General features: G+C 48.8%; 2 protein-coding genes across 3 annotated transcripts in view; one reads left to right on the forward strand and one right to left on the reverse strand.

The window, feature by feature from the left end:
• Nucleotides 1–17,686, forward strand: part of FBLN7 (fibulin 7) — a 61,008-nt gene extending 43,322 nt beyond the window's left edge. For both annotated transcript variants that reach the window (XM_082426863.1, XM_082426862.1), the window contains exons 6-8: nucleotides 812–949; nucleotides 1,665–1,803; nucleotides 3,229–17,686. In XM_082426863.1, coding sequence (XP_082282989.1) covers nucleotides 812–949; nucleotides 1,665–1,803; nucleotides 3,229–3,601 — 650 coding nt within the window. In that variant the 3' untranslated portion in view covers nucleotides 3,602–17,686. The remainder of the gene's footprint in view (nucleotides 1–811; nucleotides 950–1,664; nucleotides 1,804–3,228) is intronic.
• Nucleotides 1–18,514, reverse strand: part of ZC3H8 (zinc finger CCCH-type containing 8) — a 201,721-nt gene that overhangs the window by 150,514 nt on the left and 32,693 nt on the right. The gene's annotated exons all lie outside the window — the stretch shown is intronic.

Below are 18,514 nucleotides of genomic sequence, written 5' to 3' on the forward strand. Positions count from 1 at the left end.
GTGCTAGGACACAGCTAGTGCGAAGGCATTAGGGGCTGTCCTAAGAAAACCAGACTGTAGCGAAAGCAGCCAGGGGTCCCCGGTCTCCCCCCGGCCACGCACACTCGTCTAGGAGAGCCTTCAGGTCCCTTATCCGCTCCCTCTTGGCTGGGATCGCAGGGCAGGTGGCAGGGAGGAGCTAGAGTCGCTGTGACCGTAGACAGCCCCCTCGCTCCCCGCACTCCGCCCCCCGGAACTGTGCAGGGGCCTGGGCTCATTCTCTGGTCCCCTCTCGGCTTAGCTTTACTGACTGGCCCACTTTTGCAAACCTCTCCCGATTATCGAAGTTCCTTCTGAAAACAACTCAAACCATTGGTTCAAACCTAAGAATTGGCCGTTTGGTGCCAACAGCCTCATTTTACAGCAGCAGAAACCCTCTTACACCACTCCTAAAGATGAGGAGGGTTAAGGTGCGGCTGGGAACCAGGGTGGGAGTCTAGGTCTGCAGCCCCACGCCTTCCTCCCTGGGCTGCTGGGCCTGACTTGACAGCCTCTGCAGGGTCTCCCCAGGTAGTCATCGGCCTTAGAGGAGCTGGCCTAAGGTCGGCTACATCAGCTCCCTGACTCCTCCCTGCAGCCCTCGGGGTCCTTGGCTTGGGAGAAAGGGGAGCGCTCCTGCATGCCCTGCTGGGGATAGGGCTTGGTGGCCACACCCGACCCAGCCAGTTAGCCACAGCTGACAGAGATGGTGACACAGCAGCCATCCTGGGTCATGGTTAGTGGCCGCCTGCCTGGTGGCTCCTGGAGTCATACTGGGCATTTCTGTCCCCAGATGTGAATGAATGCGAGCTCTACGGACAGGAGGGGCGCTCCCGGCTCTGCATGCACGCCTGTGTGAACACCCCTGGCTCCTACCGCTGTGCCTGCCCCAGCGGATACCAGACCCTGGCCGATGGCAAGAGCTGTGAGGGTGAGTGAGGCCGTGGCAGAGGCAGGTGGTCCCAGACTATGGCTCTGAACTACGGGGGTAGGAGGAGAGGGCAGAGGGCTCCTCCATGGGCTGACATGGAACCTGAGAGAACAGGCAGCTCCCCAGTGACGTCCTAGCGGGGCTCCACTGCGGGGCTCAGAGGAGTGGGTCACCTGGGACTAGAGGGAGGAAGCATCCAGCCATCACCATCATCCATCCATCCATCCATCCATCCATCCTCCCATCCCACAAGTATTCACGAAGGCCCACGTAGGGTTATGTGGAGGTTGGGAAGAAACCCAGCCTCCAGCCCGGGCACTCACGTGTGAAGGGAGCAGAGAACATATAAAGGGCATGATATGAGCCATGGAGGGCAGACTCCTGGGCCCTCTGGCTGAGGAGGAGGCAGGTCTGAGAGAAGTGCTGTGACCAGTAACACTCGTCCGTGCCCTCCAGCACCTCTGTAACCTGTCATGGCCGGGGGAGGAGGATGGGATCCAGGGAGGGGAGTTCCCCAGCACTTCCACCAGATCTGGATTTCAAATGGTTAAGGACGACCGGACTTCCAGTTTTAAGAATCAGCATTGGGTATTTGGAAAGTTCACTGCATGTGGAGCACCTCATTCCAGTGCCTGTGGGGCCATTCATGTAGTCCCATCAGTGATGGAGGGGGTGTCGGGGGATCTTCACCCTCACTGGGTGTCCGGTATTTCAGATGTCGATGAGTGTGTGAGCCCGCAGCACGTGTGCCCCCGGGGTACCGTGTGCATCAACACGGGTGGAGGCTTCCAGTGCGTCAGCCCCGAGTGCCCCGAGGGCAGCGGCAACGTGAGCTACGTGAAGACCTCTCCGTTGTGAGTATAGCCAGGGCCACCCATGGCTGAGCACGTACATCCCTCACCCAGGCCTCCTGGGGGGCTGGGCTGCATTCTTCCTAGACGTTCTTGGGAGAAGGTACAGTTATGTCTGATGAAAGGCACGGAGCTGGGAGTCTGGCTTCTCAGAGCTCCCATCTCCCTTTAGAGGTTGCATTGAATGCACTGCTGCCCTGCGCACTTAAGAATGAGGTTCTGAGAGCTTCCCTGCTGACAGGGAGGCCAAGAGGGCCATGGTGAGGCGGCCAGGAGGCAGGTATCTGTTACACAGGTTCAGGAGAGGATCATTTCCTGTGTTCACATGGTAACTGTACACTTTGCATTATATTACTCTTGCTTTTCCACTGCTACTAGGAAGTTCGATTTCTAGGAACCTCAGCACCTAACAGACTTTTTTTTTTTTTCTCCAAAAGGTGGGAGACAGGCTTTTAAGGAGAATAACTGCAGCTATCACAAAGTACACGTTTTCTTCTGAGAGAGAGATCACAGGAGCCTTAGATTGTCTTTAGAATGCATTGACCTCACTCGTTTAGCTGCCTGAATTGCTTTTAAGGCTAAAGCAGATTAAAAGCAGCAAGAAAGTCAGTGGCGCTGAAGAGTGGCAGTTATTCACTGAGAGTAAAGATCTTCCTCCGGTGTCACGTAGTGAAGGGACAGAGAGACCTGTATGTCAGAGCCTTTGGGGACATCCCTGATTAACATCTGGAAGTGCTATTTGACCTCCTTAACGGTGATGATCTGAGTCACCAAAATCGCTAAATTGCATCTGTCTCTTGTGTCGGACAAGGTAGAAAACTATCAAAGCACTTCCACACGACCCCTGGCTCCACATGCCTGAGGAAGACAGGGTGTCCTGCTTTAAGAGTGAACACTGGGGGAACTCCCTTGTGGTCCAGTGGTTAGGACTTGGCACTTTCACTACCGTGACCCGGGTTTGATCCCTGGTCAGGGAGCTAAGATCCCAAAAGCCGTGGGGTGCGCCCCCCCCAAAAAAAAAGAACAGACACTGGGTGTTTAGAAAGCCCACCACATGTGGAGAACCACAGTCCAGGACGTTGCCAGCTAACTGCTGGGGTCTCAGCACGTGTAGGATGGGCACCTGGTTTGAATGCCAGCACCACTGTTATTTAATCTTCCCCGGCTTTATTTTTCTGTAAAAATGGTAGTAATAGCGTATATAAACATGCATGCACACCCGGACATACATATACAGGTGAGTCATGGCCAGGCCTGACGCCGGCCACACTCACTGGCCTGTGGCTCTGGAGCGCCCGTGGCGAGGGACCCATGGCTGGAAGGGTCACTCCGGTGGCCTCTGCAGGAGGGCGGGTGGGCCGGTCCGAGCAGCCCCTCCTGACTTCCCCCAAGGCTGACGGCTCCCTACGTTTTGCCTCTCTGTTCCAGCCAGTGTGAACGGAACCCCTGCCCCATGGACAGCAGGCCCTGCCGCCACATGCCCAAGACCATCTCCTTCCATTACCTCTCTCTGCCCTCCAACCTGAAGACGCCCATCACGCTCTTCCGCATGGCCACGGCCTCGGCCCCCGGCCGGCCTGGACCCAACAGCCTGCGATTTGGGATTGTGGGTGGGAACAGCCGCGGCCACTTTGTGATGCAGCGCTCGGACCGCCAGACAGGGGAGCTGATCCTGGTCCAGACCCTGGAGGGACCTCAGACACTGGAGGTGGATGTTGACATGTCCGAATACCTGGACCGCTCCTTCCAGGCCAACCACGTGTCCAAGGTCACCATCTTTGTGTCCCCTTATGACTTCTGAGGGTGCCATGGGGTCACAGTGTGCAGCAATCTGGGCTCATTTCTCTTCCTCAAAGACTCAGCTGCAGGCATTGACTGCAACAGACATCTCTCCCCACCCTGCCCACTGCCCATCTGCCTGTCCCCTACGTTCCTAGGGCAGCGCTGCACTCTGTCCCAGGAAGTGGCACCAAAGCACAGCCCCAAAACCCAAACTACTGCCATCACACGTTTTTCTGCTTTAAGGCCCTCCCCTTAGATTATGCACTTTCACAAATTTTTTTTTTTTTTTTTTTTTTTACGGAGGAATGGGCAGCTTTTCAAAATGCTGTGTTGAGTGGCATTGTGAGCTTGAACTAGCTAGGGAGGGAAGAGCTTATGGCATGTGTCTGAGATGATTGTCCAGCCTCCTGTATTGTTATAGTCAAGCCTTGTTATGAAGTAGTTCTGGTCATGCTGAGGGTCAAATCATGCCCCTGTGCACACGGCATGGGATGGGGGGGCAGGATTCCCTTCCACGACCCAGCACGTTCTTGTCTGCATTCCCCTCTGTGACACGCCTGCCAGCCTTCTCATCAGAGAGCCGTGGCAGGGCCTGGACCCCAGTGCAGATTCATCCAGATCAAGGAACCAATGTTCACGTGTAGATTTTGCCTGAATTAATTCCCTTTTGAGAAATCATATCTCAAAACGTAACCTGGTATTATAACTGAAGAAATAAAGTCTGTGTCTCCTCCCTGCCCACCTGGCCTGTCCCTGACCGTGAGCTAGCCCAGTTCCTCCTAGGAGGAGGGGTACCTGGTCCTATTCCTGTCTAGGCTGGACCCACTGGGATAAATGAATAAGAAAACACACAGGTGACGCTGGGATTGCTCCATCAACAGAAATTTGGTTTGGCCACATGGGAGATTGATAAGGCAACATCTGGCCATGGAGAGTTTGAGAAAATGCTTGTGAATTGCCATTGATTCCAGGGCCTTCTACTTCTGATGGAGGAGCCCAGGGGTGACGCCCTCCAGGTGACTGAGGAAAAAAAATGCTCACTGGGGCTGGGAGTGGGGTGGGAGAGACCGTTTAAGCGACAATTTAGAAGCTAGCTGAGCTGTCAGGAAATGCACGTTCATCTAGGTGCGATTTCATCACCAACATCCTATTGAAAAATTCTTTGTATTGGCCTTGGTGTGAGATGGAGCCAGAGGAAGCGTGCTGACAGTTTAGTGATCAAGCCCTACATCAAGGTGGTTCCTAGGACACCTCTCTTTGTGTTATTATGTCAGACAAAGAGTGAGACATGGTCAAGAGTTGCTTCTGACATTTTTCTCCTCCTCTGGGCTCAGCTGTAATCTCTCCAACAACAGAACAGGGGCCTGGCACATCTGCTTCTCTGGGTTGTTACAGGATGTTATTAAAACTATCAATCATCCATGGCCTCGTGTTTCCAAATGGTGCTGTGATGGGTCAGAAGCCCACACACCACCCTGTCGCCTGTGCAGAACACCAGGTGGGCGGGCCCAAGGCATGGCCATGCTCCTGAAAGTACGTCGCAGGTGTGTGACCTACCTTCTTGCCGGGGGTAGGGTGGGTGGTGCCGAAGGACAAGTCTCTTACCTCCCAGCAGGTAAGGAGTGATTTGGGGGCACTACAGAGCAGGTGCCCCTCCCCCCAAACTTGTGTAGGATGATGACGTGGATGCCACACAGGCCAAGCGAAACCGATGATTTGCATCGCCGAGCTCTGCCGTCATCAAACCTGCTTCCCGTTTGTGAAATGCCACGCTGAGCCCCGGCCCCTACCGTACCCACCTATCAATGCCTGCCTGAATCCACCCTCTTGTGGATTATGCTTGGCCCTTCCTCCCTGGGGGGTAGCTTGTTCTCTAGCCTCTCTCAGCTTTCCCCTATGGAAACCAACCTCTCCTGTGTCCTTTCATAGCTCCAAGCTGTGCTAGGTCAGAAGAGCTAGCAGTTAACAGGTATTAATTTGCAGCCCTTTCCAAGTAATACAGTTTCACGTTATTTGGCAAGGAGCTTCTAAAACTTTTTATAAGGTACCACTGCAAACATATACCAAAGTACAGACAATAGAATGAACCCCATTTCCAAATCACCAGCTTCAACAATCAACTCACAGCCAAGCTTGCTTCATCTCTGCTCTCACCCCACCCCACGACGATTTTGAAGCAGATCCTGGACCTCACATCATTTCATCTGTAAATATTTCAGCATTATCTCTAAACCGTTAAGAACTTTTAAAAAAGCATAACCTCAATATCAATCACACCTAAAAAAATCAGCAATAATTCCTTAATACCTTCAAATATTTAGTCATTGTTCAAGTTTCTGAGTGGCTTGTGATTTTTTTGTTTGAATTGGGTCCATGCTCTGTAATTTGTTGATTCACTTCTTAAATCTCTAATCTGTAGCAGTGGTTCTCACGGTTTAGCATATATTGAGATAACCTGGAGGCCTGTTGGAAGAAACCTCCTTTGTCCTTGTTAGAAGGTCCTTTGTCCTATAGAATTTCTCACAGTCTGGGTTTTCCTGAGTCTGTCTCTGTAGTGTCTTCTTTTTTTTTTTTTTTTTAAATATTTTTATTGGAGTATAATTGCTTTACATTGTCTGTAGTGTCTTTTAACATGGTCCTCTGTCCTATTTATTTCTTATATATCAGTAGTTATATCTAGAAATTCAATCAGACTCCAGTTAGGTTTATTTTCGCAAGACTACTTTATTGGTGGTGATAGGTACTTCCAGGGGGAGCCATATCATCTCCAGTTGCCTCTCTTTTCTGATGTTAGCAACTATTGATGATTATTCCATAGATCCGCTACTTCTTTAGGGGTTGCAAATAATACTCTAGTGCTACTGTTTCTTCGTTTATTAGCTGGCATACCTTACAAGGAGAAACTTCATCAGTTATTTGGTTACCCTGAGGTTTGGTTTGTACAGGAAAGACTGGATACATTTTTGACTTTTTCCCCTTTGTCAGTTTCCAAGGTGGTTCCCTGGCATCTTTCCAAGCTGTCCAGGGAGAGTTGTTTTCTTATTGGATACATTATGAACTCATGGTTTAAACATATTTGATATGTATGTTTCAATCCATTGCAGTTATTATCTTTCCTGTCACTCAGATTGTCCTCTTTGGCTCTTGTGAACTGCTTCAAGTTGGCTGATTCTTTTTGACATGACCCTAGTGGTCTTTAAGAGTTTTGTAGTGATCTTGTATGACAAGATGTTTCAAGCTCATCTTGTATATTTTATGCTCCAGCCCTGAAGTTATCAATTTTTTTTACCCAGGGATCCCTGGTTCCTTTCAGTGGGGAATGGTCATTAGAGATCAAAATCTGAGTGTAAGGAGGTCTCACTGGTAGTGGTTTGGTCATTGTTTCTTGGTTTTAGTGGAAAGAGCTAGGAAATAAGTACTATTCATTTTGTTTTGTTTTGTTTTAAGAAGAAACACTACATGAGTTTATACTGATACTTCCAATTCAGCTCAGGAGTACAGGGTTTTTCATGTAACCTCATTGATCTTACATCTGCTATTCTTTCTCTCATTCTGAAGACCTCCTTCTTAAAATCACCAAAATAATTACACATTGTTTTAAATCCTCAGAATAACAATGCAATGGTAACAAAATTAGCATCAAAAAATTACTGAAAACAGTTAAGATTTTTTTCTCAGTTCTTTTTGTCCTTAGGGTTTATGCTATTAGGGATGTACAATCAAATAACTTGGAATAGTTCCTCTCTCTGTGGTTATGCCCCAAGCTTGAATCAGGGTTATGGTTATTCGCTTTGTTTTCCTTAAACTTTTAGAGATTGCTTTTTTTACTTTAATTTTTAAAAGTAATTGTGTAAACTATTTACATGGTTCCAAAGTCAAATTCACAAAATGAGCTGTAATCAGAGAAGTCTATATACTAACCCAGTCCCCTCCACCCTATGTCCTCCTTCTACCATAGATAATCAAGTTTTTTTCCATTTTACCCTTCCATTTAAAAACATATAAACACATGATAAATGATAGCATACTAATTCATTTCACACTTTCCTTGATCTTTTTTTCCTTAACAATATATTGAATATTATCCCATAGAACCAGACAGAATGTTCTCCTATAAAATGCTCCATTATGAGGACATACCATTGTTTATTCAACCAGTCACCCTTGATTGACATTTGGGTTGTTTCCAGTCCTTTTCTATTAAAATACTGCAACAATATGCACTTGACTTTTTGCATTTTTGCCTTTCTATCTCTAGGGCCAATTTTTCCTCCATAAGGATTATACTACCTTCTATCCCCACGAACAATGTATGAAAGTTTGTGTCCCTAAAACCAAAGAAGGCCCCAGTGGTGTCCCCAGTTCTCACATCTGTGCATCCACCAGACTCTCCTTTGGAAGGACAGAGAAGCCTGAATGGAGGGCTATTCCACAGCTAGCCCACCCGCCTGTCCTGGACTTCTGAGTAGTAATCAACATTCACTAGGAAGACATGAGGGACAAGCCAACTGGATCACGGGCTCCTGAGGGATGGAAAGTTAGCTAGGTTTTGGGATAACTTTAAAAAATCATCTTATTTTTAAAATGTTATACTTACAACACTAGCAAACTAAAAGGAAAATAAGCCAAAAACAAAATATCCCTGCATGGTCACAATAAACTGCATGGTCATGGTCACTGGTTTATCGGGCATCTGAGCATGTGCCCCAAGGAGAGACATGGTCAGCCTTGAATGGGTCCACCAGCCACTGACTCAGCTTTCACCAAGCTCACACTGCAGGGAGAGAAAAGTGGACTTCTACGACTTTTACCTTGTACAATGAAAATCTATAGGGGTTTATAAGCTGCATAAATATTCCTGGATGTCTACAGTGTTCCAGGCACTGTTTCAGTTGTTCAGAATACAATGGATGAGAAGATGGACAGAGACCCTGACCTCATGATACCCTTACACTATAGCAAGCGAGAAGATAATATAAATACACAAGAAAAGTGTGTGATTTCAAAGAGGGATGAGTGCTATGAAAATAAAGGCAGCAAAAGAGGGTGGTCAGTATATACTAACTGTATGCAATAAGTATACATAGATGTATCATCCATGTAGCCTAGGTGTTGCAAACACCGTGATCGTGTGTGGTGACAGTCAGATTTCATTTCCTGGTGTTTGGAATTAGGACTCAGAATCTCAAGGGTCTGAAGGAAGTCGTGATGTAAAGCAAGGCCTGGGATGACCACCTTGGGCTCATCTACACAGAGAGGACGATGATGCTGATTCTCGTGGGAAGAAAGGAAACTTGCAGGGAGGGAGCCTCGTTTTGTGTTCTATTACTGCTGTATAAAATATCCCCAAACTTAGCAGCTTAAAACAATTACTTTATTATGCTCATAAATTCTGTGGGTCAGGAATTCAGACAGAGCACAGCGGGGTGGTTTGTATTTACTCCACAATGTCTGTACCTCCCTCAGCTGGGAAGACTCCTGGGCTGGGGGCTGGGCTTACCTGAAGGGTCATTCACTCACTTGCATGTCTGGCCCGGGCTGGGATGACTCAGAGACTAGCACTGACAATGGGAAAGCTGTCCTTGGACTCTCCTTGTGGGTTAGCTTTCTCAGAGCGTGGTGGCCTCAGAGTAGGCAGACTTCTGACGTGGCGGCTCAGGGCTCTTAGAGTGCATGTCCCAGAAAACAAGGTAGAAGCTGCATGGCCTTTATGACCCAGCCTCGGAAGTCACGTAGGGTCACCTCCGCCACACTGTTGGCTGACATAGTCGCAAGCAGCCACTGAGTCAAGGGAAGTGGACATGGACCAGTGACCTCACAGAGTTGAACTGAGAGGTTTCAAAGGATTTTAGGGCCATGAGGGCCATGTTCTAACCGTGCCACTCCTGCTTTCCTGCTTAGGGCTCCAGTGCCTCCTGAAATCCGGCTTCTGACCTGTGGGTTTCATCAGATAGCCCTTTTGGGTGTTCTCTGCAAACAGATGATCCCTGCCTAAGACAGGGTTTATACTCAGGCTGGGAGATAAGATCTTCACATATCTCACCAGGGACAATGGGAGAAACAGAGTTAAAGTCCCCAGGCATGGTGCTGCAGGTTCACCAAGCTCAGAGGTCGAGGGAAGGGCTGGGACCAGTTCATGGAGGAGCTGGCATTGAAATGGTTCTTACTAGGGAACTCTAGTGGGACATGCAAGCCATCTCCTGGTAAACTCACTCTCACAAGGAGCATTTCCAACAAAATCCAGCATCAGCAAAGCCATGGGAAGGTCAGCTGACATGCACACAGGAGAGTATGACTTGGTGAAAACTGGGTTTGGGCTGACAGAATTTTCTGAGTCTGACCACCACCTTCAAATGAGAAATTAGATTTTCTCCATCTAGTTCTTTACCTCCAGGAAGCTCTTTAGATACACTTTTTAGAGGAAAAACAGGCTCCATGGTATGTATACCTTGCTGACCTGAGCCAGGATTCACAACCGTCATGTGGTGGCCCTTGGACAGTATCTCGCCTTCCTTCCCTTTACAGTTGGCCGAGTGGTCAGACGTGGTGCTGGAGATAAAGATCTCTGTTTCTTAGACTCATCTGTCCTCCCCACCCAAGCCATCAAGTTCCATCATAGGGAGAGTTTGTTTTGTTCCTCACCCCTTGCCAGAGTCCTGTGGGCTAAGATGAGCTATGTACTCATTCCTCCCTTCCTGCCTTCAGCTGGCAGGCAGTGCCAAACTTGGTTGGGGACTGGGCCTTGGAAGCTGGAGAAAGGGCACCATCCTCTAAGGGGTCTTTCTCACTCCAATGCTGGTCTTACAGTGGTTTGGAGTCTGCCCACGGGACAGGTGTATCTCTGCAGAGTTACTTGGCCACGTGGAAATTCAACACACTCCATGTTCAATCATGATCCGTTTCCCTGAGGGCAGCCGGATCTTAGTGGGCAACCCCAAATCCCAGAGCCCTGAGTGAGCTGGCCCCTGCCGACCTCCTGGACCACTGCTTGTGATGCTTCCAGATGCACCAGCCTCCTTTCTTCCCCTGGACTCTGCCAAGCTCATTCCTACCCTGGGGCTTCTGGATCTGCCATTTCCTCCTTGCTCTGCTCCTCATTCTGGTCTCCACTTGGGTGGGTTCAAAAGTCCCCTCCCCAGAGAGGCCGTCCCAGCTGCCCTCGCCAATGCTGCTCACCCATCTGCCATCCCTCTTGATTACCTTTCCCTGTTTCGCTTTCTTCAGAAGTACTTTTCACTATCTGAAATGATCATATTTGTTTACCTGTTTTCTGTCTCTCCCCATAGCATGAAGCCTGTTGGTTGCCCATCCAATATCCATTTCCCTTTTCCACCTTCCAAAAAGAAACCTGTTTTGCTCAGAGCCCCTTCCCTCCTTGTTATGAGTTGAACTGGGTACCCACACCCCAATTCTGATGTTGAAATCCTAACCCCTAGTACCTCAATGTGACTGTATTGGGAAATAGGGTCTTTAAAGAGCTAATTAAGTTTACATGAGGCCATTAGGGTGGGCTCTAATCCAACAGGACTGGTGTCTTTATAAAAAGAGATTAGGAAACAGACACACACAGAGGGAGGAGAAGACAGCCATCTACAAGCCAAGGAGAGAGGCCTCAGAACTCAGCCTTGCTGACACCTTGATCTCAGACTTCTAGCCTCCATAATTGTGTCTTGGGTCCTTTGTGATGGCAGCCCTAGTAAACCAATACACTCCTCATTCCAGCCTGTGACTCAGGGGAAGGAGATCACCCACCACCCACCCTCCAGGCTCCAGGGCAACCACAGTGAATGTCCCAGGCAGAATGAAGGGAAGGGCTTTCTTATTACATGGTTGGAAAGGTCTCTATCTTTTCCACTGAATAAGAGGGAATATGTTATCACGGTTGCTGCTGGAAACCATTTTACGGACAATGAAAGAAGCTAGTATAAGGAAAAAGCCTCCTGGTGAAAGGCAGAGCCAAATGGAGCTGGGGTCCCAATCAAAATACCCCTGGAAACTTTCCTGCCTCTGGACTTCCTGTTGTATGAGATAATGTGGTTATGGTTTAAGTGGGTTTGAGATGGAATTCTTGTTGTTTGTAGCCCAAAGCATCCTGGATCTAACTGGCTGGAATCCCAGCTCCATGAGAGCAGTCATCTTTTTTTTTTTTTTTGGCTGCGCCGGGTCTTTGTTCCGGCATGAGTGCTTCTCTAGTTGTGGTGCGTGGGCTCCAGAGCACACGGGCTCAGTAGTTGCGGCTCGAGGGCTTAGCTGCCCCGCGGCATGTGGGATCTTAGTTCCCCGACCAGGGCTCGAACCCGTGTCCCCTGCACTGGAAGGCGGATTCTTAACCACTGGACCACCAGGGAAATCCCGAGAGAGCAGGCATCGTGTCTGCACACCTGCTGATGTAGCCCCAGCACCTGCTCTCCCTGGCAGGTGCTCAACACTCATCTAGAGACTGATGATTGGAGAACCTTAAATCATGAGGACCAACATGAATGCATTAAGAGAGGCCACCCATCGCATCCAGAAACAACTTGGCTTTAATTTAGTTTGTAAAGATCAGGGCCCTGAGGCAGTGGATTGGGAAAGGGACTATTAGAAAGATGAGTAGGAAGGAAACAGTAGTGAGAGCCTCCTAAAGATGGAAATCCTTAATGGAAACTCACGGACAAGGTGACAGACAAGCCGCAAAATATTGGGTTGGCCAAAAAGTTCATTCCAGTTTTTCCCAATTGGCCAACCCAATAAAAGAGCTGGCGATCAGGGCAAACATTGGCCAATCTGGCCAAATCGCTCCTATTCTCCCACCTCTGGGGACTTCTGCCCCCTTGTGGTTCGGTCACACTATTGCAGAGTTCTTTCCCTTCCCTGATGGCATCTGGCCCCACTCAGGTGGAGGCTGCGCTGACAGCTTAGGTGCCTACCTGTGTGACACAGTGAACTGCTGGCCCACGCTGTGCACAGCATGAGCAAAATATCATCCTTGGTTGTTTCAAGCCACAGAGATTTTAGAGTTGTTTGTTACTCCAGCATAACTATCCTGACTGATGCAGGGCAGAAAGGGAAAAAAATAAAATAAGGGAGAATCCCTCCATCACTGATGATGAGATCATGCTATGGGCTGAGGGGCTGGGATGAACTCAACTCCTTATACTCAACTCCTTAATACCAAACAAAAAAGCCACACACACAAGTGATACCTTAAATTGCAAAACTGGGCTACAGTGGTATGTCTCAAAGGTTGAGGTTAGGCTTCCCAGCAACACGGAGTTTTAGGAGGCCCCAAAGGCCCAACCCTAGCTCTACTGCAACCTCTTGCCTCGGGAGCAGAACAGGCCTTGTGTTTTGGCGGGACCGTGTCCGCCAAAAAGGTATGTTTGAGTCCTAACACCTGGTACCTGTGAATGTGACCTTGCTTGGAAATAGGGATTTTGCAGATGTAATTAGTTAATTAAAATGAGGTCATACTGGATTGGGGTGGGCCTTAACCCAATGACCAGTATCCTCATAAGAAGAGAAAACAGATGCAGACATACACAGGGAGAGAAGACCGATGAAGAGATTGGAGTTAGGCTGTCACAGCCAAGAAACGCCAAGGATCGCCAGTCACCACCAGAAACTAGACAGAGGCAAGGAAGGATCATCCCTTAGAGCCTTCAGAGCGTGGCCATGCCTACCCCTTGACTTCAGACTTCTAGCCTCCAGAACTGAGAGAATACATTTACGTTGTTCTAGGCACCGAGTTTGTGGTCCTCTGTTACAGTAAATGAACACACCTTGTATCCTGGTCTCCTCTGCAGAGCATCTGCTGAGGGTCAACCATCCCACCTCCCTGAGGGAGGGGGCACCTCCATTCTGGGGAACTTGGACAGCCACCCAGTGCCAAGCACACTCTTCTCTTCAAAAGCCCACATCCCAGCCTGGTTGTCCTTTTCTTTGTCAATAATCTTGGAGCGCTTAAAAGCGATAAAAAACGATCACCTTATTTGTGTAATTCCTGCTCAGTTGAGAGTCAGAGAAGAAGCCCATTTTGCAATGAGTGCAGAGTCATGTTAGGGACATTCAGGAGGCTGATTTTCAAACACTGTGGGCTTTTTTCTTTTTTTTTGAAAGAGAAGTTGACTAATTTTATAACCAGCAGTGACATAATTCTACTTATTTCAGCAGTAAGAGCTGAAACAAGGGGCTCAATCAGCATATTTCATAAAGAGATTCACTGAGTCCAGGGATAAGGAAGGAATTTGGACTCTTAATCCCAACCCTGGATTATGAGCCTAGAAGACTGGACACGAAATCAAAACCATTCTCCCCTCAGGGTCTGCAGGATCAAAAGCTTCCTCTCGCAGCGCTCCTCCCCTCCCCACAGCCCCTACCCTGGGTCCCCCGCACCCTTACCACCTCTCCAGCAAGATTCCTGCAGCAGCAGGAGATGCGGCTCTCCCCCCTCCACCCACCACCGCAGTGCAGCCTCAGAAGTCCCCTCCTCCATGGTCTACAGTGAATGAAACTGCTGTCGTTCACAGCAGGGGACATCGTGGAGCAAGTGAAGTACCAGATAAAGTTAGGTTCTGCCCTAAAAACCGGAATGCAAGGCCTGCATTTCCTTTTCCTCTGACACACACAGAAGGGGAACACAATTTATAAGCTAGATCAAAAGTGAGTCGAGGGACTTCCCTGCCGGTCCAGTGGTCAGGACTCTGCACTTCCACTGCAGAGAGCACTGGTTCCATCCCTGGTGGGGGAACTAAGATCTCCCATGTGGTGGGGCGCGGCCAAAATAAAAAAAAAATTGAGTCAAAAGAAATGGACAGGGGACTTCCTGGTGGCGCAGTGGTTGAGAATCCACCTGCCAATGCAGGGGACACGGGTTCGATGCCTGGTCTGGGAAGATCCCACATGCCGCAGAGCAACTAAGCCCGTGTGCCACAACAACTGAGACTGCGCTCTAGAGCCCACGAGCCACAACTACTGAGCCTGTGCGCCACAACTACTGAAGCCCGCGCGCCTAGAGCCCGTGCTCCGCAACAAGAGGAGCCACCACAATGAGAAGCCCGCGCACCGCAACGAAGAGCAGCACCCCCGCCCCGACTTGTGTAGAAATCAGCGATTTTTTAGAACATGGCTGCTCTCATCTGCCGATGCTGGACTGGACTTCAGCTGCAGCATTTCCAGCCTCCAGCCAACCCTGCTCGCTTCAGACTGGCCCCCACAATCTGAATTGGCTCTGGCCAGTCCATCCTGTTACTGAAGGCAGTGGTTTTTGTATACTGTCAGACTCCCTCGGTTTGTCTCAAGTCTGAAGTCAAGGGGAGATTCTATCGGCAACCAAGGACCTCTGTGCAGTCCTGAATGGCGGGTTTTTCCTCCAATTCCGGGGCTTGTTCCTATACTTGGTGCTCCTAAGTGTACAGTTATCCCACCCCTTCGATTGTCTAGTTGGTGAATATATTGTGCAGTGTTAAACACATCGCACCCTCAAAGCTGTTTGCCCATTTTGTCTTCATTTCAAAAATCTGAACAAATGGCTAGCATATGCTTGAACTCTTGGTGAAATTTAAATGTTAAGAAAATAGTATACACCCCCTCCCCAAAAAAGAGTAGCCCCCACTTGCCGGAAATAGAGAAAGCCCACACACAGCAACAAAGACCCAACACAGCCAAAAATAAAAAATATATATATAAATAAATTTATAAAAATTAAAAAAAGACAGGAATTCCGCAGAAGTTCCTTCAGAGTCAGGGCCTTCCCTGAATCTGAGAAACCACCCTGCCGTGTCCTCGGGCATCATGCACGCAACGCCCTCCCACTGCTGGACAGGAAGGTCATTTCCCAGCATCCCTCCATCTCTTACTTGCCACACTTTGATAAGAGCGAAAAACTGCTCGGCTGCCAGCCAGCCTTAGGGGGAAACCGAAAATTGAAACAGAAGCCACAGCTTTTCAGAACAGGCTGCTCTGGGACTCACACCACCCAGAAACTGCACCCATTCAGAGCGTGAGCATCACAAACTCTTAAGTGTAAACTCCTAGCACCTGCTCACTAGCAGGGACAAGACCACCGGCTCTTCCAGCAACTCTGTACCTGACAAATTCTGCCCCACTCCCACCAAGGCCATCCCAGGACTGACTCAAAAACTCTGTGTTTATCTTTCCCTAACTCCCTCCTGTTGAGCTGCCCCCAGTCCCCAGAAATGCAGTCTCTGCCTTGATGCAGCAAGTTATAAACCTGCTTTGTGGACCCTAAGGGGGTGCCGGGTGGTCTCTGACTGATGGGCACCAACCTCCAACGTGAGCAACCAGGGATCCTCTGCTCCCCAGATCCGCACACACTGGTAGGCGGTGACCAGCTGGGAGGCGCGTGCTAGGTAGCTGGCGACTGGTACTAGTTAAGAGGCCCAAGTGTGGAAATGAGAAGGAACCGTGCCAAGCCCGGAGGGCCCCTCACCCGTGCACACGCACACGCGAATGTCACACAGAGGGAGGTGTGCGCGCCGGGCTGACACACAGGGGAACCCTGCTGTCAGCCACCCTCCTTCCTTTCTGCCTGTCTGGGGAATTACGTGAGCAGGACCCATCATCCCCATCGGCGTTGTTTCATGGTTTGGCCTCTACCACTTCAAGTCTTAAACATTTTAAGAAATCACTTTCATTCTTTTCACCTAAAGGGCCACCCTTCTTCCTATGGTTGGGGGAAATTAATATTTTAATGATTAATGACTAGTGAGTGAGGGCCTTTTATGTGCCTGATCCTTGCAGGGAATACAGCCTTCAACAAGACAGAGACACTGCACATCCCTTGTAACAGTTCCAGAATATCAGGGAGGGCAATTTAACGGGTGTGAGGGCTGCTGAGCCCAATGGAGGGTGGAGGGCGAGGGATGCCCTTGCCTTAAGTTCGCTAAAGCTGCCCCCGACACAGGGAAAATGTGGGTGAGGCCTCAGAGGAAAGAGGAAAGGCCAGTGAGGGCCTGAGGCCATGGACACAAGTGCTGGCCTGAACCCCCATTTCCCACTCCTGCAATTTGACCTGGACGGTTCTGAACAGACCCTCGCTAATTCGTGGGTGGGCCCAGAAGGCCGGTTCCATGGTCCTTCATGCAGCTCCAGCACCTCAGCCACGGTATCTTGCTGAAATTTGACAGAACAAAGGCTGAGGGCAGGAGCAGTGTCTCCCCATCTGTTCCTCCTTCCCCTCTTGCCTTCTGGCCCCCCAGCTGAAAGGGCCTGCACATCCCACTCAAAAGTCAAGGTCATTTTCCCCCTTCTTTTTTCTGGTGCAGATCTAGCTGGAAGGTGCATCCCCAAGAGCACAGCCCTGCAGAGCTGCTGGCGGTCTTGCGGGAGGCTGGGCGGCTTCTGTTTCCTGAGGGGCGGCTCGCATCACCTCCCCAGCTTGGGAAGAACATAGAACCCTTCACAGCTGCACAAGGACAGCCATTCAGCCCCCGAGACAATCAGGAATTCACCGGGACCAGGTTTTCCTTCTTCATGGACTGAAATGACTGTTTTATGTGCCTCTGGCTGAAATAAGGAGCATTTCTGTTGATTCCGGGTTCACCTAACTGAGCTCAGCTCCACGAGGAAGTTGAAGTTGGCTTGCAGTTCTCAGGCACACAGAAGGCTGAAAGAGCTCGTGTGTCAGCAGATATGGGCTGAATCACAAATCTGTTCAGGAAGTCCAAGATTAAAGTCCAGTTTATATTATTATGTAACAAACTTACCTGCCAAGCAACACATCCAGGCAAATAAATTGGAAATATTTTTGCGCAGGATACAGCTGGGATACAAAACTCGTATTTATTTAAGACTTATGTGAACGGTAAATAAAGCCACTTCTGTGGAACCCCTGAAAAAGGCAGTTTAAACATTTGGAGCAGGAGCAAAGGCCCTAAGTACTCAGGAATGAAGAGCATCCTGCCAGGAAGATGAGTTCCTGGACCGCCAGGCAGGAAAGGGGGATTCTGAAATAAAAGGACTACGAAAATGGCACACATTCAGTCTTCATATCAAAGATAAATATTTCTAAAGTACAGGCATAAAAAAAAAAAAAGTCAAATACTTAAAAGTGAACTGTTGTTACCACTTCTGGAATGACAGAGTAAGAATCTCTGAAACCTACTACTCCATAAAAGGCATGAGAGAACACTGGCAAAAACAGTGAAAATCAACTTTTTCAGAATTCTGGAAATTAAAGCCTTACAACAATTCAAAGAGAATTTACTCAAGAAAAACAGCTGCATCTGGGTAAAATGCCTCGTGACAATGACTTGCCCTAATCTCATTCTCCTCTCCCCAGCTCCACAGCAACCTTGAAAATCAAGAGCCCCAAAATGACAACTGAAAACCAGTACCCATAGTCCCCAGATCAGGCAGAAGAGATGGGGAGCTCCTCAAAAGCCGAATCTACTCCTTCCTAAATTGTCTTTGATTTGTATGACAGTTCACACGACATTCTCAGGGCCTGTCTTCAGCTGACCAGACTCAAAAGCAATAAGCACATACAGCATCCAGATCTTGGATTGTAACTACTACAGATTTTCCTCAGCTTACGATGGGGTTCCATCTCAATAAACCCACTCTAAGTTGAAAATATCATAAGCTGAAAATGCATTTAATACACCTAACCTACTGAACATCATAGCTTAGCCTCGTTTACCTGAAATGTCTCAGAACATTTACATTAGCCTATAGTTAGTTGGGCAAAATCATCTAACATAAAGCCTAATTTATAATCAAGTGTTGACTATCTCATGTAATGTACTGAATACTGTACTTAAAGTGAAAAACAGGAGGTTGTCTGGGTACAGAATGGTCGTTAAGTTCTTGGTTGTTTACTCTCATGATCGCAGGGCTGCCCAGCATCATGAGAGAGCATCCCACCACATACCACTAGCCCAGGGAAAAGATTGTAACTCAAAAACCCAACCATGGTTTCTACTGAATGCAT

Source organism: Balaenoptera physalus (assembly GCF_965194825.1).
Source record: "Balaenoptera physalus genome assembly, chromosome: 15".
Taxonomy (NCBI): Eukaryota; Metazoa; Chordata; class Mammalia; order Artiodactyla; family Balaenopteridae; genus Balaenoptera; species Balaenoptera physalus.